The sequence below is a fragment of the Ambystoma mexicanum genome, chromosome 11, assembly GCF_040938575.1.
Source record: "Ambystoma mexicanum isolate Mex_15411 chromosome 11, UKY_AmexF1_1, whole genome shotgun sequence".
Classification (NCBI taxonomy): domain Eukaryota; kingdom Metazoa; phylum Chordata; class Amphibia; order Caudata; family Ambystomatidae; genus Ambystoma; species Ambystoma mexicanum.
Window position 1 is genome coordinate 998,197,576 of NC_090934.1, and position 27,518 is coordinate 998,225,093.

General features: G+C 50.7%; 1 protein-coding gene across 3 annotated transcripts in view; it reads left to right on the forward strand.

Annotated features, from left to right (window-relative positions):
• BLM (BLM RecQ like helicase) overlaps positions 1 to 27,518 on the forward strand; it is an 865,782-nt gene that overhangs the window by 199,217 nt on the left and 639,047 nt on the right. For all 3 annotated transcript variants that reach the window (XM_069624186.1, XM_069624184.1, XM_069624185.1), the window contains exon 7: positions 14,095 to 15,032. In XM_069624186.1, coding sequence (XP_069480287.1) covers positions 14,095 to 15,032 — 938 coding nt within the window. The remainder of the gene's footprint in view (positions 1 to 14,094; positions 15,033 to 27,518) is intronic.

Sequence of the window (27,518 nt, forward strand, 5' to 3'; positions counted from 1 at the left end):
AACGTTCCAGGTTCAGGAAGGGGTTATTTGCGCAGGTCAGGCAACAACTATGTTGCTAAAATTCCCATAGTTTGGGAAAGAAATTGAAAATTTACACTAAAAAAGGTATGTGCTGGACATATTTGTAAGGTAATGACTTCTGTGAATATTGAGAAAAGCAATGCACCGCTACAGTCCCCTGACTCTTCTAGTTAAGAAATCACACATTTTTCATAATGTTTCACAAAACAAGCATTACTACAAGCCAAAAACTGAGCCATTGTACACAGGGTTTTTATGCCGACGGCCTAAACAGACGTACTTAGCATTTGAAAATAAGGAAAACAAATGTGGTGAAGAATGGCAAGCATACATTTTTTTGAAAGAGCACAGGGCATACCTTTTGAAGGATAGGTGACTTGCGCAGGTTACAAAATCATACACTGACTAAAGCAGCGACTAAATGTAGGTCGCATTTGGGGAAATGAAACGGTAACAAAGTGCAGTAGGAAATGTATGAAAATGTTATCAAAACCAAGAGAAAACCACAAATGTCCTACCTTCCTACAGGTTTCCCAACCCAATATAAATATTAGCTCACATGTGTGGGTGCACTGACCTGGGCACAAAGGGAAAAGGTTAAACCTCTGGTACATCAAACACCCTGGGGAGTACTGGATTTGGCCGTCAGGACAACCCACAGATTTGGCCCTGGGGTGTCGCAGCCACTAAGGAAAATGGGGAACCCCATGCATTTCTGAAAAGAAGCCACCCTTGGGAATCCAACAAGGTCTGACTTTAATGAATCTACCTAGAATGTATTACTCACAAGGCCCAGCAAATTCAAAAATATAGGAAAAAAAACACTATTTTGAGACACTTGCCACCAGCAAACCACCAAAACACTTGAGCAACAACACATGTCCTACCGTCCCACGTTCCCACGGGTGTCCTGATGAAAACAGTCTCTCACATGCTTGTGTACGCTTACCTGGGCAGAAAAAAGTGTTGTCTGTCCCCAAGTCCAGCCGCGGTCCCAGGAAGCCCCGGCAGGGTCCCCGTTCCTACCTGGGTGCAAAGCTCTAATGCAGTGCAGCCAGAGCTCCAGGACAGTCGGAGGTGCTGCCCCCGGCCTTGGGCACCTGTCTGCAATGTGGGCTGGCCAGAGCCCCGGCAGGGTCCCCATCCTTACCCGCATGAAAAGCTCTAGTGCAGCGCAGTCAGAGCTCCAGGACAGTCAGGGTTGATGTTCCCGGCCATGGGCGCCTGTCTCCCATGTGGGTCGATCGTCCCCAAGTAAAGCGGCAGTACGAGCGAGCGCCGGCAGGGTCCCCATCCCTACTCTATTGGGAAAAGCAGTAACAGGACAGGGACGCGCCAGGGCACCCCGGAACCACTCCTGGACATTGGTACGGTTGACCCACATGGGAGACAGGTGCCAAAGGCTGGGGACATCACCCCCTTCCATCCTGGAGCTCTGGCTAGGCTGTGTTACTGCTCTTCCCTCCGAGGAGGGATGGGTACTTTGCCAGGGCCCCCTGGGACCGCCATTGAACTTGGGAACAGTCGACCAACAAGGGAGACAGGCGCCAAAGGCCGGAGGCAACACCCCCGGCCGTCCCAGAGCTCTGGCTGGGGGACTGTTTTATAGCTTTTCCCTCTGAGGAGGGATGGGGACCCTGCCAGGGCTCTCCGGGACCGCCGCTGAACTTGGGATGTTTGACCAACAAGGGAGACAGGTGCCCAAGGCCGAGGGCAGCAGTCCCGACCATCCATGGTCCAGCGACGGTCCCAGGATGCCCCAGCAGCATCCACATCCCTCCCCTGAGGGAAAAGCTGTAATGCAGCGCAGCCAGAGCTCTAGGACAGCTGGGGGTGCTGCCCCCGGCCTTCAGTGCCTGCACGCTTTCCCAGGTCTAGCTGTGGTCCCAGGGAGCCCCGGCAGGATTCCCACCTCTCCCCGAAGGGAAAAGCTGTAGCCCGGCATGGCCAGAGCTCCAGGACAGCCGAGGGAAGTGCCCCAGTCTCCCATGTGGGTCTCCTGTCCCCAGACCCAGCACCTTTCCCAGGGACCCCCGGCAGGGTCTCCACCCCCCTTGCTCCCCCAGAGGGAAAAGCTTGTAACGTGGCAGGCATACCCCCCCCCCCCACCCCAAAATCATTGTCCTAGTGGTGATTGCTGGTCATGGATCTAATGATCCTTGATCAGCAATCTGCTTGTGGGAGGGTTCGTTGGAAAGGGGAGAGTCTCGAGAAAATGCCCAAGCAGCACGCGTAAGCGTGGTTGCTATATTAACATTCTGAAGCCTTTTGACTTCAGCATGTCAATATAATTTCCTGATGATGTCGGCGCCAACGTCATCCCCTTCTGTGCCTGGGGTCAGGGGTGGCCGTGAAGTCTTCACCTTCACAGCATGTGGGTCGGGAGGATCGCTGCAGCAGCAGAGGGGCAATCCGCCCCCTTTCCACCAAAGTTAAGTAATGCTGAGGACGAGATTGCTTGTCCTTAGCATTTAAGGGGTTAAAATCAATAATATTGCTTCATAGTAACACTACAATACAAGTCAAAATAAATATGGGTGGCAACCTCACCAAGAAAATAAGTACAGAATTAGGTCTTCACCAATAATGTGTACTATCCCCTTGTCTTTTTAATTTATATATTTCTGATCTGGCCGATGAACTTGAAGACGCACTCCTTCCCATCTAAAATCTGCCATAAACATTTTAAATTTATGCCGTTTGTCAAATATATTATTCTTTTGGATACAACAGGAATAGGACTCCAGTGGGCCTTCGAACAGACTGAAATGTATCTGACCAGCAATAACTCAAGGATAAACACATCAAAGACTGCCATCCTGATCTTTAAACGGAATAGAACGCTGGAACGCTGGAACGGTGTGGCTGTTTCCTTTATAATGATAAACCTAAAATTGATAATCTTTTGACACATGGTTATCCGACTGCAACTTCCTTTACCAAAACAGAGCTTATAAGAAGGTTACCTATGATATGGCATTTATAAGGCGCATATAAACAAGTGTTTCAAGGCGCGGCGAGGCAAGGGCGGGGGAACAGAGGGAAGACAGACAACGATCTTACTAGGCCAGTTAACATTGAGATCACGCAATTGCAGGGGAGGGGTGAGGGGAAAAGTGCGAGGGGGGAAGGGGGGCAGTGCAGTACATGGGATCACACAACACAGTTGAACAAATAAATACAAATAAATAAAAAGGGAGACCAGCTGGTGGCGAGTGCAAGGGTAAGTGCAGACATCCAGTGTCAAGTGCTGATAGGGGACTGTAGGGATACAGAAACGGACCCAGAGTGCAAGGGTTGCCAGGGGAGCAACCAGTGCAGGAGTGCAACTGGCGGGGAGGGGACCTGGCCCCGAGATCAGAGGGTGCCCAGGTGACCAGTGCAGTTTCAATTTCAACCAGGAATTCAGCAGGGGAGAGGAAGAGAGAAGGGAGAAGCAAAGAGGAAGGTCCTGAGGTGCTTCCGGAACCAGAGATGGTTCTCCTCAAGTTTCAGAGAGACAGGGAGGCTGTTCCAGAGGGAGGCGTGTGCCGAAGAAAGAGATCTACCACCAACTCGTTGCTTGGAGAAGCGACTGACCCTAAGGGAGTTGGAGGCGGAGGGGCGAAGGGCTCGAGAAGGAAGATATTTACAAAGAGGGAGTTCAAGATATTGAGACCCCAGCCCACAGAAGGCCTTGTGGACAATGCAGAGGGTTTTTACCTTAATCCTTGCAGCCACTGCAAGCCAGTGAAGATATTTCAAGCCTGGAGAGATACGATCCCTGGGCTTGAGGCCAAGGACCAGTCTCGCAGTCCTGTTTTGGATGAGTTTCAGAGGGCGAAAGAGTAGAAGCGGGCAGATTTAGAAAGGGGCTGTTGCAGTAGTCCAGCCTCGAGAGAACCTGAGCTCTGGAGACAGTGATCTTCTGGGGGAAGGAGTGGAAAGGAAGAATACCTCATGAAGAGGTGCAGTTAATGGTGTGACATCTTAGAGACGTCAGAGATGTGAGGAGAGAAGGAGAGTGTGGAGTCGAAGATGACCCTGAGGTTTTTAGCTTCACAAGTGGGAGCAGGAAGAGGGCCAAGCGAGGCCGGCCAGAGAGTGACCTGAAAGGAGGGAGCAGGTGTGCCGATGAGGAGAATCTCAGTCTTACTGGCATTAATGCAGAGATCATTGGCAGCACAGCCCTCCTAGATAGCAGACAGTCAGAAATGAGAGCTGGATAAGAGGTGGTTAAGGGGAGCCTGAAAATGAGCTGAGTGTCATCCGCATAGCACTGAATGTTTGAGCCGAGAGTGGCAATGCAGTGGGCAAGAAGTGCTAGGTATTGGTTGAACAGCCACAGATAGAGGTGAGACCCCTGGGGAACAGGTAGAGAGAGAAAGAGAGAGGGAGATGGAGGAGAGGAAGGACCCTAGTTGGACCTAGGAGGGTCGATCGGAGAGGAAAGAGGTCAGCCAGATTATCACAGACTGTTGAGCAGGATGGCATGGTTGACCGTGTCAAAATCAGAAGAGCAATCAAGTAGGATGAGGACACAAGGGCTATTAGAATCGAGGTTGGAAAGCAGGTCTTCATGGATGTTCATGAGAGCAGTTTCTGTGCTTTTGGCAGCTCTGAAGCCAGACTGATGGTCATGGAGGCAACCAACAGATTCAGTATGAAGATTAAGCTGGGAGATGGACAGCTTTTCCAAGAGTTTCCCCAGGAAAGGAGTGATGGAGATCGGGGATAGTTAGCCGGGCAGGAGGAGTCGGCTGAGGGTATCTTAAAAAGAGGGTGCACAAGAGAGTGCTTCAGGGGGGGGGGGAAGACTCAAGTGGTGAAGTAGTGGATGCAGAAGTCAGCCAGAGCAGGGGCCAGGGTGTCAATGTGGTTCTTGATGGTTTTGGAGGAACAGGGGAGCACCTGTTTTGACGAGCCCTTCATAGATCAGACTTTTCTAAAAACTTCATCTGGGGTGAACAGGGGATAGGCAGAGAAGGAGGGAGGAGGGGTGGCCAAAGAGGGGCCAGAGGAAGAGCTGAGAGTAGAGGGAGGAGGGGGAGAGGAAGAGAGAGAGGACAGGATGTCCTGATTTTAAGAGATGAAATGAGAAGCCAGGGCCATGCGGATGGCCTGGGAGGGGACAGAGGTAGAGACTGCATCTGGATTGGCCTGCTCCTTGCAGATTTTAAAGAGTTTGGCCAAGTTGTTGGATGCCGCAGATATGCTGGCTTGGATGTGGGCTCTCTTCCTGGTGTGGACAGAGAGCCGGTATTGCCTTTGGAGCCGGTGGCATGGCAGTTTGTCAGAGGATGTACCGGAAGCACGCCATTTCCTCTCCGCCACCCTGCACTTACGTTTAAGGGTGACAAGGTCTGAGTCGTACCAGAAGTTGCACTTGGCTTTGGGCTTCTAGCGAATCCTCATGATGGGGGCAAGAACATCAAGAGCATCAGATATAGCAGAGTGGAGCATGGAAAGGGCTGTGTCAGGGTGTGTGTCAGCCAAAGGGGGAGGAGTGGGTGAGAAAGTGGCAGCGAAAGCCTCAACTGACACACGCTTCATAGGTCGGATAACCAAGAAGGTAGGTGGCAGTGCTGGAGTTGGCTTGGCCTGAGAGGTAGAGAGGGTGAGATGGGATGAAAGGAGAAGGTGATCACTCCAAAAGAGAGTAGTGGTGAGAGGGATAGAAAGGGGGAAGGTCTGAAAAGGTCAGAACATCCAGAGTGTGCCCTGCAGAATGAGTCATTCCAGAGGGGAGGATAGAGAGTTATTACTCTGTATCCTCGCAGAGGTCTCAAGAGTCCAGAGGAAGAACAGGAAGCATCCAGGTGGAGGTTAAAGTCTCCAAGAAGAAGGAGGAGGAGTTGAGTGGTCGAGGCCAGGAGGGAGCAGGAGGGGTCCGCCCACTCAGAGAGGAAGGAGAAGATCTGACCAGGTGGCTGATAGATGGTAGCCACAGTAAGGGAATGGCCAGGAGAGAGAGAGAGAGAGAGAGAGAGAGAGAGAGAGAGAGAGAGAGAGAGAGAGAGAGCCTGCAGACGAGGCATTCGAAAGAGGAGTAGGCCTAGGTAGGAATGACAGAGGCAGGAATCCACTCTGGTAAGATTAGGGCTACACCCCCTCCGTTACGGTTGGACCTGGCCACAGAGAGGCTCATGTAGCCATCAGGGAGGAGAGTGTGAAAGCCCATGACAGTGCTGACTGTGAACCATGTCTCCGTGAGACCGAGGACATCGAGGTCCAGTTCTTCCAGGAGGTGGCAGATGTCAGAGGAGTGTTTGACAGCTGAGTGAGAGTTGAGAGTGGCAATATGGAGAAGGTTGCCATCCTTGCTTGAAAGACTTCCGGGGAGGGGTACAAACCAGAGGTACGCACTGCGGAGGTGTAGAAGAAGCCTGAGGGGGGGGGGGGGGGGGAAGGAGGAGAGGGCAAGGTAGCCAAGGAGGAAAGAGTGGAAACAGCGGGGGAAGTCAAGGAAGCCGTGGAGGGAAGAGAGGGGACAGCAGGAGAAGACAGGAAATTGATGAGGCACAGGACGCATCTATCAAAGAGTAGAAGGTTGGCCTGAGGGCCCTGGACCAAGACAGTGCCATTCAGGTAAACATTAATGATGACCCTAGAGGAATGGAAGGGGGCCAGGAGGGCCTCCCACCGGGTGCCACCATTAATGGGAGAAGAAGAGAAAGGAGAAAGCACAGAGACCATATGAAGAGTCCATAGGTCTGGCAAGCGAACGACAAAAAGGATGTCAGTGAGGGTTTGCCTAGCGATGGGGAGGCCTGGGTTGGAGACCAGGATGTCCTTTTTAAATTTCTTCCTACCAGATTTTGTGAGGAGAGCAGGATAGTCGATAGAGAAGCAGTTAGAAAAGATAGGAGAAACAGAGAGCATCATAGAGTAGGTAGGGAGAGAAGAGATGAAGAGGCAGGGTTGAGAGGGGGCGAGACACTAGGGAAGGACACGGGGAGGGGTGCAAGCAGAGGAGACAGAGGGACGAGACAATAGTAGACAATTGACCAGTACAACAAGCGCTCAGACAATAATAGGACAGTTTGCTAACTGTACGATTTGCTAAGAGGAATAAACCAAAAACAACAAGGACAAAGTAGTAGGCAAATGAGAACCTGGAGGAAGGGAGAGTGCAAAGGAACAGCAGCACAATAAAGGACAGGGCAGTCAGTCAGGTGAATACAAAAACACAAAAAACCAAAACGGCAGAATCAATGAAAGTGGGCCTAGATGAGGGAGGAATATAAAGGAGAGAATCCAGGCAGTCTAAGCAAAGCACAGTCAGTAAGGGGAAAAAACAGCAATAGTTAATTCTTACCTCCTGTCTGAGCAAGGGTACGGGTCCTGGGTCCTCCTGGTACAAACAGGAATTGCCCTTTTCTTCGTCTGCCCTTCGCTTCGGATGCCCTTGATCTAAGAGTTAAAAGCATAAAGGAAGAGGCGGGCCTAAGAAGGTGGGCGAAGATTAGGCCAGGTGCCCTAGATCCACTTGCACCTGCTCCCCATCTGCAAAAGAAAGAGTCTGGAGGGCTCCTTAAGTGGGGAAAAAGAGCGGCAACCAGGAAGGCACCAAGTCGGCGAGACTTAAGCCTCCTTAGGTGGGGAAAGAGCAGCAAGCAGGAAGGCACCGGGTGGGCGGCCCGGTGCCCTAGATCCACTTGTACCTACTCCCCATCTGCCTATGAAACGTATGCCTCTGGTTGCTCAAATGAAATAATTTTGTAGGTTCTCAATAATACTACTAATAACATTTTATAAACAAAAAAAAAATATTCCATCACTCACCTACGGCCTGGAAATGGTAGATACACCACAAGCAAAAGATCTAGACATATTCGAAGGTCTGATAGGGAAAGGAATTTTAAATCTCCCTTGAAAGTTTCCCTATGGTTTCCACCTTTTGGTGTGATTCGCACTTTTCTTTTGCCTCCATTCTAGCCTGGGACACTTTCACTCTGCTGTGCTCGGGTTCGCTAAATTGACCCACCCCCCATGTGTACGCAGGCCCGGAGATCTCAGGAACACGCTTGAAGGCGGTTGCTGGTGTACCTCCTCCTGGCCCTTTCCTTTGCTCATCCATTTGCCTTGGACAACTGTCCGACAACAGGTAAACCATTATAGACCATTTATTGTGGTGATAGTCACAGTCCTTTTTGTTTGTACGCTCGGGTGTTGACCCATTTCCTTACGGTGACTGGTATGTGGCTTTTCTTTCCTTGGGGATAACCTCCTCCTTTGCAATGGTACACTGTAGGCTGTGGGAAGGTAATATTCCTGGCTTCCCCAGTCCTTTTTTTAAATTCATACCACCAATTGTTGGGTATGGCTTTTGTAAATGGCACTTTTAGCATGTGTGTAAGGGACTATGCCCTTAAGGATGGTTTTCTTGAATTTTTTGTTTTGTAGTGTGTTTATTCCCCTGGTGAAGACGTTTTGCAATGTCTATATGTCAAAACCGTTGGGACTGGTTAACTACAGGGTCCTAGAAATTGTTTGAAACCCTGACTTCTGCACCAAAATAAGTGGGGTAATGAAGTCTCACATTGTGAATTATGTGTTTGTTTTTGTAATTATATTATTGATTGTGAATGAGTTTCCGATAGTGTGATTGGTATGGTTGAGTATATGACATGCATTAATTGACACAACAGGTGTCTGACAGATTTTTTAACCACTTTTTTACATTAGTGGTGGGCAGTTCATTGGGTTTTGATTCTGTGTTTGAATGAATTGTGCGATTCATTTTCTATTTGTAAAAAAGAACCTTAAATAAAAGTTTCTTTAATAAATATGACCTAGAATTCTTTTCTGTTGTTTTTTTCTTGTTTCCCCTTGTTCTAGGTTAAGGGGTACCTGCTTTCCGTTTCTCTCTCTCTGTCCCTATGGTTGCCATTGAATTACAATTAGGTCTCGGCTCTCCTCGATCATTTCCTTAAAACTATTGATATTTCAAAATATTCTGAATCGTCCAGTGGGATCCTTACATGTAATCCTCCTAAGAGAGGGTTAAGGTAGAATGTTTTAATGGAACTATCCTGCCTGTGACTTCATCACAGTTGCATTACTCTAGTATTCCTTCTAAACAGGTACGCGTAGACCTTATAAACAGGTATTCGTTTTCCTTTTTAGTCTCCAGAGGGCACCACAAGTCATCGTCCCTTCCCCCAGAGACCAACGCCTTTCTGGGGTATGCAATAACTAGTTTGTGTGGGAGACCTTTAACAATGGCTGGCTGTGGTAATAAGTATATGTGTGTATATATATATATATATATATATATATATATATATATATATATATATACACACACACATATACTTTTAACATGACTGACGTGGCATCTGGCCCAAAATTAATTTCTTCCTATTATAGCAAAACAACTATGAAAACTGAGCATGCTAACCCAGCCCCGTGCACCACCACAGACCAAAGGAAAACGGTGGAAAAACCAACTGCTTGGAGGCACGTTGGTGGAAGAAGCAGTCGAGGAGTATCCACAACGCTCAGTCTAATTATGCCACAGCACAATATTGGGAAGAGAGATGCTTGTGAAGGGAGAAAGCCAGTGGCGTCGCTCACGGAGGTCTGCACTAGGAAAATGCAGCGTGGCCCAGCAGGCGAGAGCCCGAAACCATGGATGTGGCAAACTGAGAAAGGAAAGAGCACCTCATGGGCCAAGACAGAACACAGAGGAACCGCCCACAAGCTCCCGCACTGAGCCAGGGGGGACCCTGAGGAGATACCCGCCGCTGTGGAGTCCAGTTGAGCAGTCGTCTAAGCAGCTACTCAGTGAGACAAGGCAGTCGGGCTACATAACCCTCCCATCAGATACAGATACCCAGTGGCTACAGAGGCATGAGAGGCATGCATAAACACGAGAGAGAAACTCTGGTGTGGGGAAGGAGTATGAAACCCCAGTGTGAGGAAAGAGAGTAAAACAAGCCCCTGAGCGGGGAAAGGACAGAGAAATCCCTGTGTGGGGAGAAAGAGAGAAAGAGAGAGAGAGAGACCCCAGAGAGGGGAGAAGTACTGAGAGAAGCCCTAGAAAGGAAGGGAAAAGAAAGAAGCTAAGAAACCCCATATTGGGGAGGGAAACAGCAAGAAGCCCTCGAATGGGGTGAAAGCACCAAGTGGCCCAGATTGGGAAACAAGACTGTGGCAAACGCTGTGTGGGGAGAGCACAGAGAACCCCCAGAGTGGGGAGCCAGGAAGAGACCAATCCCACAGTGGGGAGAACGAGAGGGCCCCAGAGTGGGGAGTGAGAAACGGAAAAACCCCAGAGTGGGGAGAGACATTGAGAAACCCTAATTGGAAGGAGGGAAGAGCCTTCCCTGAGGGGAAAAAGACAGAATCTCAGAAGGGGGTGGATAAGAAAGTAGACCACCTCAGAGTGGAGAGTGAGGGGAAGAGGCCCAGAGGAAGGAGGGAGAAAGAAAGTGCCCAGAGGAAAGGGAAAGAGAGAGAAAATCTGAGTGTCAAGAGACAGAGGGAGACCTGAAGTGGAACATTTTATAACATCCCATCATGCTAACTTCGATATATATCCTTAACTGGAACAATGAGCAAAGGCCTTTTCTACAGAGGGATGAGAGAAAGACAAACCCTGAAGCGGGGAGAGAACAGCAAAGCCCCAGATTGGATGGAAACTGGGAAAAATCCAGAGTGGAGGAGGAAAAAGGAAATCCCAGTATGTGTGGAGCAAGAAAGAAAGCACTAGAGTGGGGAGCGACTGAAGGAGTCCCTGAATGGAGAATATTCTGTGATTAACTCCAACTGTCATCCAAAGCAGTTGGCCAGAGATCCAGTGAGACCTCGACTGGATCACCTTACTAGCTTTCCAGCCCAACAAGAACTGTTTTTATTGCACCTGCACTTGAACTATGGACAAAGGCCTTTACCAAAACATATACTGGGTTGTGGTCAAAGCCAGCAGCCATCCCTTCCACCGAACACACACGCTTTGTTTTTTTCTTTTGTGGTTGTCTTGTATCGCATTGGGAAAGTGGTTAGGTTAGAGTAGGATTCTGGACAGAGAACTTTGTTAATTTGCAGATATCCTAACTTGCGCACATTTGACATTCCTTTTCTATAGACTAGGGCATCGACTTGTGGAGTTAGAGAAATATTATTTTTTAAACAAAAGAAACAAAAACCTTAAAGCCTTGGTGTCTCTCCTGATTCTGACTTACCAGAATATATTGTGGTTAGCACACAGTTTCAAAAAAACTAATGAAGCTATCTGTGTCAGAATGTCCAATTCAAGTCCACAGTCCTGTGTCTAAATCCTAATATGTCCCTCACAAGCTAAACTCAAAAGGTGAAAAGTGAACATTTTTCTCTTGGCTGCCCACCTGCAGCCCTGCTTTGCAGTTCAAACATAAAGTTCATTGAAGCCTAAGGGTTTGACTCTCTTTCACGTTGTTGCAACCTGTATAGGATCCCAGACCCTTATAAGCAGACCTGGCTCCCAGGTTCTGCGACGACGAACGGTGTGAATGCCTTTTCCAAGCTGTGTGGAGGGTTGCAGAACCTTTTTCTAATAACCACTTGGTTCAATCTCCTGCCAAAGGGTATGTTAAGTGGCTCTCAATCTTTGTTATATGCATGCTCGCTGTCCCACAGCCTTGGTTTACCCTCCTGCCAAGGTCTGTGTGTTCCATTCACAATTAGCAGTTCGTTTTTCTCGTTCCTCGCTGTTCGAGATGTGATTTCCCCAACTCGGGTCCCAGGCTCCCTTCACCTGATTGCTTTCCATGGTGAATGTTCCAAATATTCACAGTTCATTCTCTTTCTGTTTCTGTGTCTCACTCACAGAGCAAGTACCCTTGTTTACTGTTTGGGATGTCCCAACCCCCTTCTGGGTATCCTATACCCTAGGCTGAGCCACCCTAGTACCTGTAGGGTCTTGACTATTGCCGTCTGGTTGTACACGGGTCTCCTGGGATCTTCTGTGGTTTTGTCGGCATGCCAGAGCCTTCTCCAGTCTTCCCCGGCACTCCCCAGCTGCTCGATGGTAACCGGTCATCCCTCTGGTGTTTCCGTCTGTCCGCGAGAGTCTGCTTTCTCCTTCGGTGTGCATTCTCCTTTGTGAAGCTTCCGCAGGTACATTCCTCTTCTGGATGCCGTCAGCCTTTCAAGTCTGCCCTCCTTCGGATCACCTACCATGCTCTCGGTCTACGCCAAGATGCCGAAGACGCCATTGTTCTCTTCTCTCCCTGGTTTTTAGCCAGGGCTGACCAATTGAGTTTCTTGAACAACTAGACCGTCGCTGTTCGTTCTCAATGTGGGTAATCTTCATCGATCTTTGCATCTTCCTCATCCCAGTATTGCCACCAACTACCATAGAGATCGTTCTCGTGTCAATGGTCTCTGCTTGGGGTGGGTAATAGAAATACATGGTGGTTTCATAAATGAGGTAAGGGGAAGTCTGATAAGGAGAGATGGGAGGGTCAAAAGGATACTGCGTTCTCCCGGGATTGCCACGATCTTCAGTGGGGGTTCCCCTCCACCTGCTGAACACCACCCCCAAAGGGAGTTTCGGGTAGCGGCCTCACCTCCCTGGCCTGATGGGGTGGGGCTCCCCCATCAAAAGCAGTGACAATCTCTCGGGATTCGTCAGTAATCATATTACTAAAACAAGTTCAGATCATAAATATTTTTTTCTATGACAGACCACACATGTTAATTCCTGCCAGAACAAAACTCACCTCTTGTCCCAGAATAAAGTAGCCATACTGTAGATCTTATTATGGCCAGTGTCAAATTAACATTCATCCAGGTACAACTAAATACCCTATTCACAAAATTGGTAACTCTTTGGCTATTAAAATTGTATTACTGTGATTATCCTTTCTGGATACAGACCGCTTTCCTCTGCTATCACTCTTTGCATCACTCCATGTATATCGTCATCAATTCTCACAATTCCGTCTTTCCAACCAGGTGTTTTTATCCTGCATGTGACAATACTTCTGATTCCAATTGTGGCCAGTGCAATATTTCTTTCAGCTAATAGTGTAAAACTCACCTTGTCTAGATGATCTCGCTGTAGTGATAAATGCTGCTATCAGACTGCTCTGAGCGTCATTACTTGCGCTACAGAATCTGCAACACCCAGTGCATTGTCACAATTGAGCAGAGGCTACTGTAGTGTAGTACCATCTTGCATTCTGTAGCGTGCCTGTAATATAAAGCATTTTGAAATACCTGAATGAACTCTTGTATTCGATTGATGGCCTGATATGTTTTATTTATATTCTGCCAGTTTTTATGTATTTGTACATGCAGTTATACTTGTAATGTGAACACACGCACATCGGATCTGGCACATGCTTTATAAACTACAAAAATGATTAAATCACTGCCGTATTGAATGCAGCTGTCCCTCCTTCCATCGCCCCTCCCCACCCAAATTTTAGCTTGGCAGAACTTGGGAGCAGTGACGTGCTTTGGAAAGACCAGGTGGGCCCTATACTTTGGGTTGCCGCTGTGGCAGATGATAATGGTGGGCTTGGAAGTGGTGGAATGGCAAGAGACCACGGTTGTTTCCCATCGGTTAATCCCAATTTTCCACAACCTAGTACTTGAATAGGCCAGTGTGCCATCTTTTGATTCTTTCTCCCCAATCATGCACAGTGGTGGGACGCATTTGCTGAATCTGCTACGGAAACAATCCTGCTTCATTCTTCTAATAATGCGTTCTTCCTTCTTTCTGATTGTTTGCAGCTGTGCAGAGGGTCTTGCTGCAGTAACTGTCCTTCATCTATTTTGGCCAAATTTTAAAGTGCCAACAGCAGGAAAAATGCCCAGAGTAATGAGCCCTTCCGCGGGCTGCTATTGCTGTGTGGGGTGACCCTTCCCATACCTCCCCAAATATAGCTGACAGTGGAGCTCTGCCACTACAACCACTCTAGTGGCCAGACAAGGAACTTTATCATGGTACACATAGTAAAAATCTCCTGTTCTGTACCTAAAACATTCTTATTTTTTTAAAAAAAAGTGTAATGATAGAAAATGTGTTTTTAATTAGAAGAGATTGTAAGTTTGAACTGTTTTAATATTGTTATTTTACATAGAATGTTGTCTGTCCCACAGAAAGAGGCTCCTGCCACAGAGCACGGCAGCAGGCACCGTAGCTGGGATTGGCACCACTTCAACGAGTAAGACAGGCACTGAGATGCATATTGTTTCGAAATTCAACAAGGGCACCTCAGAGGACTGCCTCACGCCTTCTCCTCCATTCCACTCTGCTCTGAGTCCAAGTGTCTTAGATTGGGAGACAGAGTCTATAGTGAGCAGCCCGTGCCAGGACTATTCACGGGACTTTCCCACGCCTTCCCCTCCATCCCCCACCAGGAGCCCTTCTCACTCTGAAACCAATCACATCCGCAAATTCCAGTTCACAAAACAGCCTCAAGCACCTGCAAGTTGTGGTGCAACACTGAGTACAATCAAAGTTACAAATTCTTCAGTCTCCATCATAGGGAAGAGCACCCCATACACTGGTCAAGGAAGCAGAGGAACAGCAAGACCGATGCTCTCTTTTACAAAAGGAAGCATGATGGACATTTCACTTCCAAGCTCACTCAACAAGTCACCAGCATTCTCCAGCACTGTATGCCACACACCTAAGACTGGCCAAGACGATGGGGATAGCTGGAACTTTCCAAATAGTCTGGTCACAACAAGTACATCTTCTAAAGTCCAAACCAAACCAGCCTCTGCTCTTGCCGGCACAACTGCTGGGGATGCTCCTGCAGCATCAGAGCTAGATTTTGATATTGATAATTTTGATATTGATGGATTTGATGATGATGATGATGTGCAGTGGGTCGCACCTCCCCCAAATGCCCCTCCTTTTGCACAGCTCCCTTCAGCTGTATTCCCACCTGTTCGTGAAGGGCAGCGCATGACAACATCATACCAAAGAAATATTCCACCATCATCGGCAATAGGCAATGGACCAGGCCTCCTCTCTCTTGCTCAGAAGCCAACCATCTCACAAACCAACAAGAGCTGCCTCAATCTCCCAGGTAAGCGCCATGTTCCTTGGGCTGATGTATTTCTTCATCACTTGTTTATGAGGTCACGTTAAAGAGAGCATAGGTGTTGTTCAGATTGTGGTGCGTGATGGGTGTGATGAAACCTGGGCAGATTTGCTGGCCCAGAATAATAAAACATGCCCCCCTCCTCCCCAAAGAAGAAATTCGACTACAGGTCAGTTAATTTTTATTAGTTGCACAGATAGCTTCTAATCTGATGACCAAAAGTATGACTCGGCTGTTAAGTTATGCCACTTTGTAATGGTGATGTGATCAATTAGTGAGGAACTCTTCTTATTTAAGAAAGATATTCAAGTTGATGGAGTAGAGTTTCAAGCCAGTGAACGATAAATGTGCAATCTTTGTGTTTGGGAGTGAATTTATTATACTGTAATTAAAAGCCATAACCTGTCACACTTGAGTAACAATATGTGAAACATCTGAATCTGTCCTTCATGCATTGGAATATTTATAGATTGAAATGCTTTGACTATTAGTCTGTCATCAATTTGGAAATTCTAGTAAAAAATGACTAGCAGTAGTAAAAGCATATTCCCCTTAATTTGGGCCCTTTTGCAGTCGCTATGAGGTGCAAAGCCTCTGACCCTTTCAGCAAAATCAAGATTCTTCACAGGAGGCCATCTTGGAGGAAGTTTTCAGATTCATTAGCTTTCCAGTTTTTTTTTTTTCAGACGTTTTGGGAACATGAACAGTTGAGTCTGAGTGTTCTAGCATTCTCTGTAGTCTTGATCTGCCCTCCTTCTGGTCTAGATTTTCCAGTGCGGCTAGGTGAGCCTGTACCCATTTCTAAAAGATGTGCTGCCACTATAAAGCTTTTAGAATGGAGCTCTGTGCACAGGTTCGATCTTTAAACATAGCCTCAAACTGTCACACTCTGTTCTGTTTTTCCTGATTATCCATCTGATCAGGAAGCATTTTGTTCATGGTGCCTACCCTTTTTGTCTCTGTGCTACCTTGTCACAGCCTTGGATACTCTTGGGAGTGGTTTCCTCAAAAGACTTTATTTCCATTTAGCCATTGAAAAAATCCTTATTTTCAATTTGGCCCTCCAGAGGTTACGTGAGTGGACACCTTCCTCACTGCATGCCGTCCACAGCCGGATTTAGGAAATGTATTAGTATTGGCAGGCAGCTAGTGAGCAAAAGTGGTGTGCCTCAAAAGTTTCCATTCAATGAGCAACTTTTCATTTTTCTGCAGTTTGGCACAAGAGTTTTTCTCTGAGTAGAACGCTGCAATTCATGCCCAAGCAGGGACTGTATCTGAGTCAGCCGTCTCATTCATGAGTGCAGGTTGTCATTTAGGTAAAGGGTTATTCTCCACCAGGCACTTTACCCATCTGGCAGTGTCCCCTGATTTACTGAGAGCCATCCCAGGCACAAATGAAAGCTAATACCTATTGATGGGAATACTTCCAATTCTCAAACCAAAGTTCTTCCAGATTTGACAAACAGTTGATCATTGGGTATGGAATTCTCTGAAACCATGTGTTATGGTACATCGGTTTAGGCACATTCGGGAGAGACTTCAGCTCCCCCCAGCATCTTAGTACTGATTGTTCATAAGTGTCACACAGGCCTTTCAAAGGGTGAACCTTCTGTGCTAGCCATACCTCCCTTAAAGAAGGTGAACAAGGCTTTAAATGCTCGATTTGTATGCTGGTACAAGTTTTTTGTCCCAGTTCTCTCTTCCAAAGCACAAGATTAAAAGGGGGGGAAGCGAGTCATGAGAGAAGTGTGAAAAGCTCTTTGGGTTGAGAGAAAATACTTCTTTCGTTGTCTGACCTTCTAACCAGTTTGTGATGGTCTCTGCTTCAAGTGCTGAGTCTTCAGCAATGAAAGATCGATATCCTGTTTTTTTTTTCAGGCAAACCTTAGCTGTACTTCCCCATTCCTGTAGAGCAGGGGTCTGCAACCTTTACCTTTCCAGATGTTGTGCACTACAACTCCCAGCAGCCCTAATCAGCATACTCAATGGCTGTAGATCCCTGCTCTACAGGAGATGCTTAGTACTTTGCTGAAACATGCATGTTCTTTCCACTGTGCTGGTTTATTCTCTGGTTTTAGTCATCCCTTAATTTGAAGATTTCTTTCTTTCTAGATGTAAATACTGCTCCATTGCAACACCTATTTTGTTTCACATAGGTTTCGGCTCCACAGCCACTTGTTTTCAACGTTTACTAGACATAGTCGTTCAGCGCTCAGTGCTATTCAGATTCCGAAGTATGTTATATCGACCTCTTCACCAATGGAAATACCCCCACATCGAGATCCTTCACTCATTACTGAGGGAATGTTTGTACAAGGTGAGAAATGAGTGCCATGGCACATGCTTTCTGGAAGTTGCTGTCCTCACTTGTAGCTGAAATGAAGGACCATTAACATCCCCTGATACTCTGGCCCCTCTGGTTCTGGTGTTAACTCAGGCTTTACCAATTCCATGCACTGATTCACCGACTACAGTTACTGATTCAGTTTCACTACCATATCTTGGATCAACCGCCATCATCTACTCTGAATAAGGAGCCGATGGACGCTACAGAAGAGAAAATGTGTCCACATCCAAGCAGATTGTTCATTCTGGTACGAGGCAAAGCCATGCGGGCTTTGGATATGTTACCCCTGAAAAAGAATCCTGGCAGGGTTGTTTTTTTCCCCCTTTCAAAAACCAAAAACTATTGGACCAGGTCTTGGTTACTTCAAATTATATACCTTTTCTGATGAGAATCCCCACTCCCCCTTTCCTCAGTGGCCCAGATCCCAGAACTCCATCCCTGCACGTTTACCCAATATTTGCCTTACTTTCCCCTTAGCATATTTTGTCTCTTGTAACAGGAGAATGTCAATCTCAGCCCTACGGAATTCTCTGGATACCAGCGATCTTAGTTGGTGAGTTGAGGCCTTTTACGTTGAGTGTCCCTATTCTTAGTGTGTCTCTTCTCATTACCTCAGTAGTCAGTGCCATTGGGTATTCCCCTGAGAAGGTAACTTAATCTCTGTGACCAGTGTTTTGTTTGTTCATTAAGTTTCCCACTATGTCTAGCGTTTCGATAATTGAGATGCTGCTTCAACCCTATTTTCTATTTTACCCTAGCTCCTTCCCTCCTCCCTTTCTTTACCCAGTTGGTGGTGTCTGATCGAGCCCGGTTGACAGCACCGGTCTGGCATCGAACCACCTGTGGGGGCAGTTACTTCACGCCCATTGACCGAGTTTAATACTTCACTCTCGATTGAGCCCCCATTGTGCCCCCCAAACCCCCAAGTTTCATGTTCTGGTTGTACTGTTGTTCCAGAAGTGCCCTTTTGTTCAAGTCACAATCTGCATAGTGGAATAGATTCATTCTTGCCTCATTCGGGAATATTTCAGTTCTCCGCCTCCGGGGAGACGTTACCTCTCCTGTACTTTCTCGAGCCTTTCACCGGCTTTCTCCTGGGGCCCTGGATGCACCATCCTCGGTCTTCCAGCCTCGGCTCTTCACGATTGTCCTCTTCTTCCCTTGGTCCAATTAATTCAGAGATGCATGCCTTGATTTCATTTTCAGACCGCACTCGTATTTTGTTTCTCCAGCATGGGGTCTGGCATGGATTCACATGCTCATGAATATTCCCCGTCGTCAGGCTGGGAATCCTCGGTAAAGAAAAAACCAGTATCAGTTTCGTTTCTGACCTGTCTTTCGTAGTAATAACCAATCACTGGTCTCTGCGTCATACTGACCACAGCCAATGACTGCCCTCTACCTAAGCCCCGCCTCTGGCAGCCATCTTCAGATTTTTACCGCACGTTCATGTGTTGGGATCCTCGTGCTATTGCTCTCGAGCGTTAGTGCTATTTTTTCACGTTTTTCTCAAAAACTTCGTTTTTTTTTCGGTCAAAAGAGCCTCAAGCTCCACCGACTCTCCATCCGATCAACGGGGACCCGAGTCGGATTCGTCTGCGCCCCTCAAGGGTGAAGATTTCGTCGAGCTACGCTTTTGGAGGACTCCAGAAGTTTTCGCAGGCACGTCCCGGACATGGCCCAGGAGAAGGGAAGCTCGACGCCCGGAAAGCTGTTCAGGGTCTGCCCTGGATGCCAGCTGCAGAACGTCTTTAAGGAGGACGAACACTCCTTTTGTCTCTACTGCTTACATGAGGACAAGACGCACGTGGAGAAGGACTGTGCGTTTTGCGGCAACATGTCGGAGCGGACCATGAAGGACCGCCATCAACGTCTCGCCAACTGGCTGGAAGGGAAGAGCCCGTCCGGCGAGAAGAAGAGGAAGAAATCCGAGCGGTCTTCTAAGACCTTTGAGGACGCCCCGGCGACGGGGGTCCAACACAAGGACAAGCACCGCGAGTCCGCTGGCACCGGGAGCGCCAAACGGTCGGGCTCTACGGGTGCCAGGCAGGGCGCGCCCTCGCCGGTACCATCAACCACGAGCCAACGCTCTGGATCGGGTAAGAGGAAGGCCGAGCACCCGGCGAAGCTCCTAGAGAGGCCCCAGTCGAGCTCGAAGGGCCCATCGGAGGGGGAGCGAGGCAGTGTCCCCCCCCCTCAAGGATAAGGCGGTGAGCGCACCTAAGGTGGTGAAGGCCTTAATCCATCCGGCCAAGGCCTGTATCGAGACTGTCGCGGCGGCCCTGGCTCAGACTGTGGAGGCTACACCAGTGGTGGCGACCTCGGGGCTCAGTCTCCCTGCCACCTCGGAGGGAGCCCTCTTTTATGCCCATCGATAGGACCCCCGTGAAATCTCCGGCGGAGAAGAAAAAGGGGGGGCAGGGTGTCGTCGTAGACTCGGCTTCAACCTCGGAGGAAGAGCTGATCGAGGTCTTAAGCCACGGCCTCGGTGTGGAAGAAGACCAGCCCGTCGGGATGGATCCCGACGCGGGTGACGACGACATCGTCGAGGGCGCCGACGGGGCCCCTGATCGCCCGTCGGATTCCCCTCTGCCAGGGCCGCAAGACAACTCGGCGGCCATTTTGTTGGCTATACAGTCCTTATGCTCGGAGATAAGGACGAGACTACCGTTGCCAGCGGAGGAACCATTCCCGTCGGGGGACCCAGAACAGGGACCTTCTGGCGTTCCTCCTCCCAAGAAAAGAAGGATTCACCCTCCACCTCCTTTTCAGCCGTCGCGCCCCGTCCAGCCCTCCTCCCCGTCCACGACTCGAGGGGATGATACGGGGACTGACACGGCCGCGACGGGTACGGACGACGAGGTCTAAGACGAGGATCTTCTGTCGTCACCTCCCACCAGGGCTTCTCCGTCCGACGAGATTGGATCGTTTCACTCCATGATCGCCAGGGCATCCGAACTTTTCCAACTCTGCCCTGAGGAGAAGAAAAAGGAAGGATTCCTTTATCAACGGCGCGAGGCCAAGAGGAAGATGGTCCTCGCGGTGCCTCTACTGGACGACATTTGGGATGAGGGCCTCGCCCTCCTCAAGAACCCTTCCACGACGCCAGCTAGAAGAGACCGGTACGAAAAGAAGTACCGGGTCCCGGACGCGGCCCCCCTGTGCCTCCGGGCGCAGCCTACCCCGGACTCCGTCGTCTCCGCGGCGGCCAGGAAGAAAGCGGGGGGGGTGCGGCCTCCACATTGACTTCCCCGCCGGACGGCGAGGGAAAGAAATTGGACTCTATGGGACGCAGGGTCATCTCGTCTGCAGCGACGACGATTAAGGCGGCCAACGCCTTGGCTATCGTGGCCCGCTACGACAGGGAGCTATGGTACAAACTGGCTCCCCTGCTGGACTTCCTACCGGACGACAAGAGGGCGGACGCCCTGGAGATCCTACAGGAAGGTGAGGTGGCGTCGGACCACGCCATCACTATTGCGACGGACATCGCCAATACGGGATTTCGCCAGTTGGGCAACGGCGTGTGCCTTAGGCGGCGTGGATGGCTCAAGGCTACGGACTTCCGTCAAGTCGTACAGACCAGAGTCCTGGACATGCCGTTCGATGGGAACAACCTGTTTGGGAAAACAGTGGACGATTCCCTTCAGGCCATTAAACGCACACGGAGACGGCCCGGGCCCTTGGGGTTCTGCAACAACGACGGCCTCCCTTTCGGAGCAGCGGAGGCAAGGGCGCCTCCAAAGGCTCCGGCGGCGGTTTCTCCACCTACCGTCAAGCGGCCCGCTCGTCGTCTCAGGAGGCCTATAGGGGACGAGGCAAGTCAGGCGGACCCCGCCGTCATCGCCAAGGAGGTCAAGGCGGCAAAGCCTCGTCGAAACAGGATTGAACCGACCGTGGGGTCGGGCCCCCACCGAAGCACCCCGGTTGGAGGCCGGCTGGCGAGCTTCGTCAGCGTGTGGGAGTCCATCTCCACCGACCGTTGGGTGTTGGACGCCTTAGCCCGGGGCCACGCGCTCGAGTTTCAAAGAAGGTGCCCGCGCGTCCCCCCCGTGGCCAGGAAAGAGCTTCACGTCCCGCAGCTTCTCCGGGAGGTAAAGGCGATGCTCAGGAAGGGCGCCATCGAACTCGTTCCAAAGAGGCTTCGGGGCTCCGGAGTTTACTCGAGATACTTCCTCGTGAAGAAGACGGGAGGATGGCGCCCCATCCTAGACCTGCGACGTCTGAACAAGTTCATCAAGGCTCAGAAGTTCCGGATGGTCACCCTCCAGCACGTCCTGGGTCAGCTGGAGGAAGGAGACTTCCTGTCGTCGTTGGATTTGGAGGATGCCTACTTCCATATTCCCATCCTAAGGGGGCACCGAAAATTTCTCAGGTTTGTGGTCCAAGGGCGTCACTACCAGTTCAAAGCCCTCCCCTTCGGACTACGGTCGGCACCCAGGGTTTTCACCAAGTGCCTTGCACCGGTGGCGGCGCAGCTGCGCCGAGAGGGGATCCACGTCTACCCCTACCTGGACGACTGGCTCATCCGAGCCAAGACGAGGGAGCTCGCCGTGGACCACACGGCAAGGACCGTCCAGCTTCTCACGGACCTGGGATTCTCCGTGAACTACGCCAAATCCCACCTGGTACCCGCGCAAGACGCACTGTTTCTGGGAGCGAGGCTCGACACAGTGTCCCTTCTGGCCTCCCCGTCGGAGGAGAGGACCAGGGCCATCCTGGGCAAGGTACAACGGATGTTGGTGGCCGACGCGGCCAAGGTGAGGTCCATCAAGTCCCTCCTCGGAATGATGTCTTCCTGCATCTACCTCATTCCCCTGTGCAGGCTCCGAATGCGCCCGTTGCAGGAGTTCCTGGACGCGCGCTGGATCCAAACGACGGGCAGCTTCGAGGAAAGGATCACACTCGACAAGAGTTTCCGACGAGCGATCCGGTGGTGGGGCACCCGCGCGCATCTGACGGCGGGCATGGACTTCCAGACCCCAGCCCACCAGGAGACAGTGACCACGGATGCCTCCCTGGAAGGGTGGGGAGCGCACACCGAAAATCTGCACGCAAGAGGCCTTTGGCTCCCGACGGAGAAATCACTACATATCAACGTCCTAGAGCTCCGTGCAGTGTTTTGGGCCCTCAGGTCCTTCCTTCCGTCCCTCAAGGGCAAGGTGGTGAGGATCTTCACCGACAACACCACCACTATGTTTTACAACAGGGCGGAACCAGGTCCCCAGCACTGTCCAAGGAGGCGCAGGACCTGTGGCATTGGGCCGTCGCCCAAAGGATGTTTCTGGTGCCGTTTCATCTGGCAGGGATAAAAAACACCATCGCCGACTCACTCAGCAGGGAGCTGCGCTCGTGCCACGAGTGGGAGCTACGGCAGGATCTAGTGGATCGCCTCTTCCGACGGTGGGGCACACCCCAGATCGACCTGTTCGCGACGGCGACGAACTCCAAGTGCCGGAGGTTCGCCAGCAGGTTTCCCCAGGCGAGGAGCATGGGCGATGCTTTCTCGTTCCCCTGGGAGGGCCTGTTCCTTTAGGCGTTCCCTCCATTGCCACTGCTAATCCGGCTCATCAACCAGCTCAAGAGGTCACGGTGCAGGATGATCCTCGTCGCACCTGCGTGGCCGAGGCAGATATGGTTCCCGGACCTTCTGGACTTGTCAGCGTCCCCGTCAATCAAGCTGCCGGTGGACGCAGATCTACTCTCCAGGGAAGGAGGCGCCATCCTCCACCACGATCCAAAATCGCTGAACTTGCAGGCCTGGCTCCTGCAGCGCTAGAGTTTGGAGGATACGACATACCGGCCAACTGCAGAGAGGTTCTTGCAAAGGCCAGGGCGTCCTCGACTCTTAAATGCTACGGACACAAATGGAAGAGGTTCTCTGTCTGGTGCCACGCACAGATGATTAACCCTCTACGGATTACGGCTCCCCAAGTACTGCCGTACCTGCTGACGCTGGCCAAAGCTGGACTGGCACACGCGGCCATCAAGATTCATCTTGCTGCGATCTCCCGATACACCAGAACCACGGGGCGGACGTCCTTGTGGTCTCATCGTCTGGTGAAAGAGTTCATGAAGGGACTGTTCAGATCGTTCCCGCCGGTGAAGGCTCCGGCCCCGGCGTGGGAGCTCAACGTGGTGCTGACCAAGCTCATGGGACCTCCGTTCGAGCCTCTGCACTCGGCCCCGTTGAAGTTTCTGTCGTGGAAAACAGCGTTTCTTGTGGCCATCACCTCTGCACGACGAGTGGGAGAGATCCAGGCCCTTTCCTGCAAGGCCCCGTACTTGACTTTTCACGACACGAGGGTAGTGCTCAGGACGCACCCCTCCTTCATGCCCAAGGTGCCGTCGGACTTCCACCTCAACGAACCCTTGGTGTTGCCTGTGTTCTTCCCGTCGCCTTCGTCGCCGGCTGAGAGGACTTTGCACTCGCTGGATGTGGCTAGAGCGCTGAAGTTCTACGTGGACCGCACGAAGTGTTTTCGGAAGACGTCACAACTCTTTGTGAATTTTGGACCTGTCAATCAGGGGAAGGCACTCTCGAAGGCTTCCATTTCCAGATGGCTCTCCGGCTGTATCATGTACTGTCATCGGTTGGCAAACCGACCGCTGCCTGGCCGTCCGAGAGCCCATTCCACCAGAGCGATCGCAGCTACCACGGCGTTCCTTTCTGGTGTGCCCCTGCTGGACATATGCAGGGCTGCTACGTGGAGGTCTACGCACACCTTCACGAAATTCTACTGCGTCGATCGGGATTCCAGGGAGGAGTCCAGGGTCGGCCAAGCAGTGCTGCGCAACCTGTTCGCCTGAGGTGAGCCTGGTGAGGAGGTAAGATGCTTAATGTTGAGTTTGATGTAATGCTTAATGTTGAGCCTTTGCCACCTCCCGTGGTTGTGCATGTGTGTACTGCTATGTATTCTTTATTCATGAGCATATGAATCCATGCCAGACCCCATGCTGGAGAAGGAACAAGTTACTTACCTGTAACTGTTGTTCTCCAGCATGGGTCTGGCATGGATTCAGATGCGAACCCTCCCGCCTACCCCTCTGCGGCTCTTCACTTGGTCATACTGCCACTTCACGTGCTTCCAAATCTGAAGATGGCTGCCAGAGGCGGGGCTTAGGTAGAGGGCAGTCATTGGCTGTGGTCAGTATGACGCAGAGACCAGTGATTGGTTATTACTACGAAAGACAGATCAGAAACGAAACTGATACTGGTTTTTTCTTTACCGAGGATTCCCAGCCTGACGACGGGGAATATTCACGAGCATGTGAATCCATGCCAGACCCATGCTGGAGAACAACAGTTACAGGTAAGTAACTTGTTCCTTCCTTCATATTCAAAGGAAAGAGAGAAGGGGTACCCCCATCTGTATCGAACACTCCTTTCCTTCAGCCATTTGGTTAGTGGACCACACATACGCCTAAGGGCCAGTTTCAAAAAGGATAGGTCTTGGTATATCGTTATTTGGGTACCTCCAAGAGTGATCGCCTCGCTGCCCCTAGCCTTTTCAAGGACTCTGGCCTTGTCTTGAAAGCGATGGAATCGAGCAAGAACTGATCTCGGACCACCCGGGGGCCCCCTGGCTCTATAGATTCGTTCTGTTTTAGGTTCATCTATTGCGTCGTCTGCCACTAAAAGTTTGATGTCGTGAAGCCTTTTCTTAAGATCACTTGCGGTTTCTCCCTCTCATTCCGGAATCCCGAAAATGCAGAGGTTGTTACTCCTTTCCCTGTTTTCCAAGTCATCCAACTTGAGCTTGAAGTCCTCTTCACGCTGTTCCAATTCAGTTATTCTCCGCTCAAGCTATGCCTCGAGGGTGTCTATTCACGCTTGGTGGTTCTCTACTCCATCAAGCCTTTCTTCCATGTTGTCTAGCCTTTGTGTGATCTTGTCGATTTTACCTCTTATGTTGGCCTCCATGGTCTTGATTTCCCATAGTAAGGCTGCAATGTCCCCTTTCGTGGCTGCCAGGTCGCTTCTTGTGGTGTCCATTGTTGCCATATTGGAGTTGTCGGGCCAGGTAGGTGTGGGGATGGAGGCACATTTTCTGTCTCGCTCTCATGTGATCTTGGAAGCTGCGTTGGGAATGTGTCGTGATCTCGTAGGGGATGTCGTTAGGCTTCTCAAGTACCGACAGGTGAAGTTCATCACTTAGGCTCTTTCCAAGGTTTACCAGTGTTGCTGTTAGTGGGAGGTTTCGCTGTATATATAAATGCATTGCGGCCAGGGTGGGGGGGGCAAGTGTTGTCTTCTCAGTATATGGTTTGGCACTCAGTTTTCCCACACAGGCCTTTTCCCTTCATCCATATGCGTGGGGTAGGGGGTTAGCCGCTAGACAGTGAGGTGTCGCTGCTTTGAGCGTATGGGAGGGTGTCCTCAGAATTATTCCAGGAGTAATCTGCGGTGCTGGGGCTGTTACCGGGTTCTTCCATGTTTGGGAGCACACTTGACTTCAGTTTGTTTTCCACTTAGGGAGAGGGGAAGAATGGTGGTGCTTTTAAGCTCCAGGGTATGCCCTACCTCTTGCTGCGTCCGTAGAAGTGCACCAGATAGGGGCGCTGTGAGTGTTTCTCCCACTGTGAAGGGGTATTTAGCCTGTTGGTCCACGGTGGTTTGGCTAGCTTCTTATTGAGTCTTGTGGGGAAGTGTCATCAGGTCTCCCCACCCATTGTGGTGTCAGAATAAGGGTAGTTATTTCATGCTGCAATGTCCTTTTTATCTGAAAATGCCTTCTTGGGCACAGACTTTGTTCAAAAGTGTTGGGCTCTGGGCTCCGTGTCCACCCCTATTCCGCTCCGTGCTCGCCTGGAAGCAGCTGGACCATTAACCTGGGGTCCTATCTTCTTATGAGGCAGCAAATGGGCTAGGGTTGTAATGAGCTATGCTGCGCCTCTTTTTAGGATAGTGTAGAGGCACTTGGGGCCCTCGTGGGGGGGGGCAGGGCCGTATAGCGTTTTATTAAGTCCCGGGGATACAGGGTTGTGGAGGCCCCTGTGTAACCACCCGTGTTTTCAGCAGGTCGTGTGCGTGCGCAGGCTCTCTGCTTTCTTTGGGGGGAGGTGCTTCCGGTCCCGGAGCCGCGGGGAGATTCGCTGTACGCCCAGGGACGCTGGGGACGGCACACGGGCCCTCCCCCCTGGTGTTACTCGGGCAGGGGGTCCTCCAGCAGCCCCCACCACCCGGCTCAGGTCAGGGCCTCGCACCGCTCTCTCAAGGACAGTGGGGGAGAGCGGCTAGTGAGCGGGTTTCGCTGCACGACACTTGCCCAGCACAGATATGCGGTGGAGCGGACCACCTTCATACTGCATGGGCATCCATTCCAAGGGACAGGAGACGGAACCTTTTTCACCAGAAAAAACCTTCACGTTTTAAATTTAAAGGTGCGCAGGGGTGCGGTCCTGGGAGCATGCACTGCCCTGACTCCGCCATCCGGCGCCAGACCCAAGTCCCCTTTTCCACGTCGTCAGGAACGGCCGAATAAAGCAGCGCTCCTGGGTTTGGCCTCGGCCTTGTAATTCCAAGCACGGATACTTCTTGTGTCTTTTTTGTCTTTTATCATACAGGTACTCGGTCCTCAGGCGTCGGTCCTCCCCGGCACATGTCGACTTCCACAGGGTTCAGCAGGATTCCATCCTTCCCAACTTCAGACCCCAAAGCCCTCTGCCTACGTTGCCTTGGCCAAGACCACAGTTGGCAAGCTTGTACAGCGTGCAACGCCCTGTCATCGAGGTCTCTTAAGAAGAGACTAGTCAGTTGGAGGGAGCTCTTCCAGAAGTCGCCTCAGAGGACCTCAAGGCCTTCGTGAAACACCGATCCAGGCCATGGTTTTCCATCGCACCCTTCCTTCCGAAGGGCTTGCCCACGTGGGAGGAACCGCTCAGATCCTCGTACCAGCACGTGCACCGAGGCTGCTTCAGCTACAGGCCGATGGATCCTCCCGGTGACGGTGTTGAGGGACCGGAAGGTTCTTGTACCGGGTCTTCCGCTTTTGTACCGGTATTATGTCAGAGTATTATGTCCGAGGGGCCACATCCTAGTACCGGCAATACGTCTGAGGGGGCACCTAAACGCAGCTCTTCTGGCCCCCAGTCCGAGGGTGTCGCACCTACCGGGTCTAGGC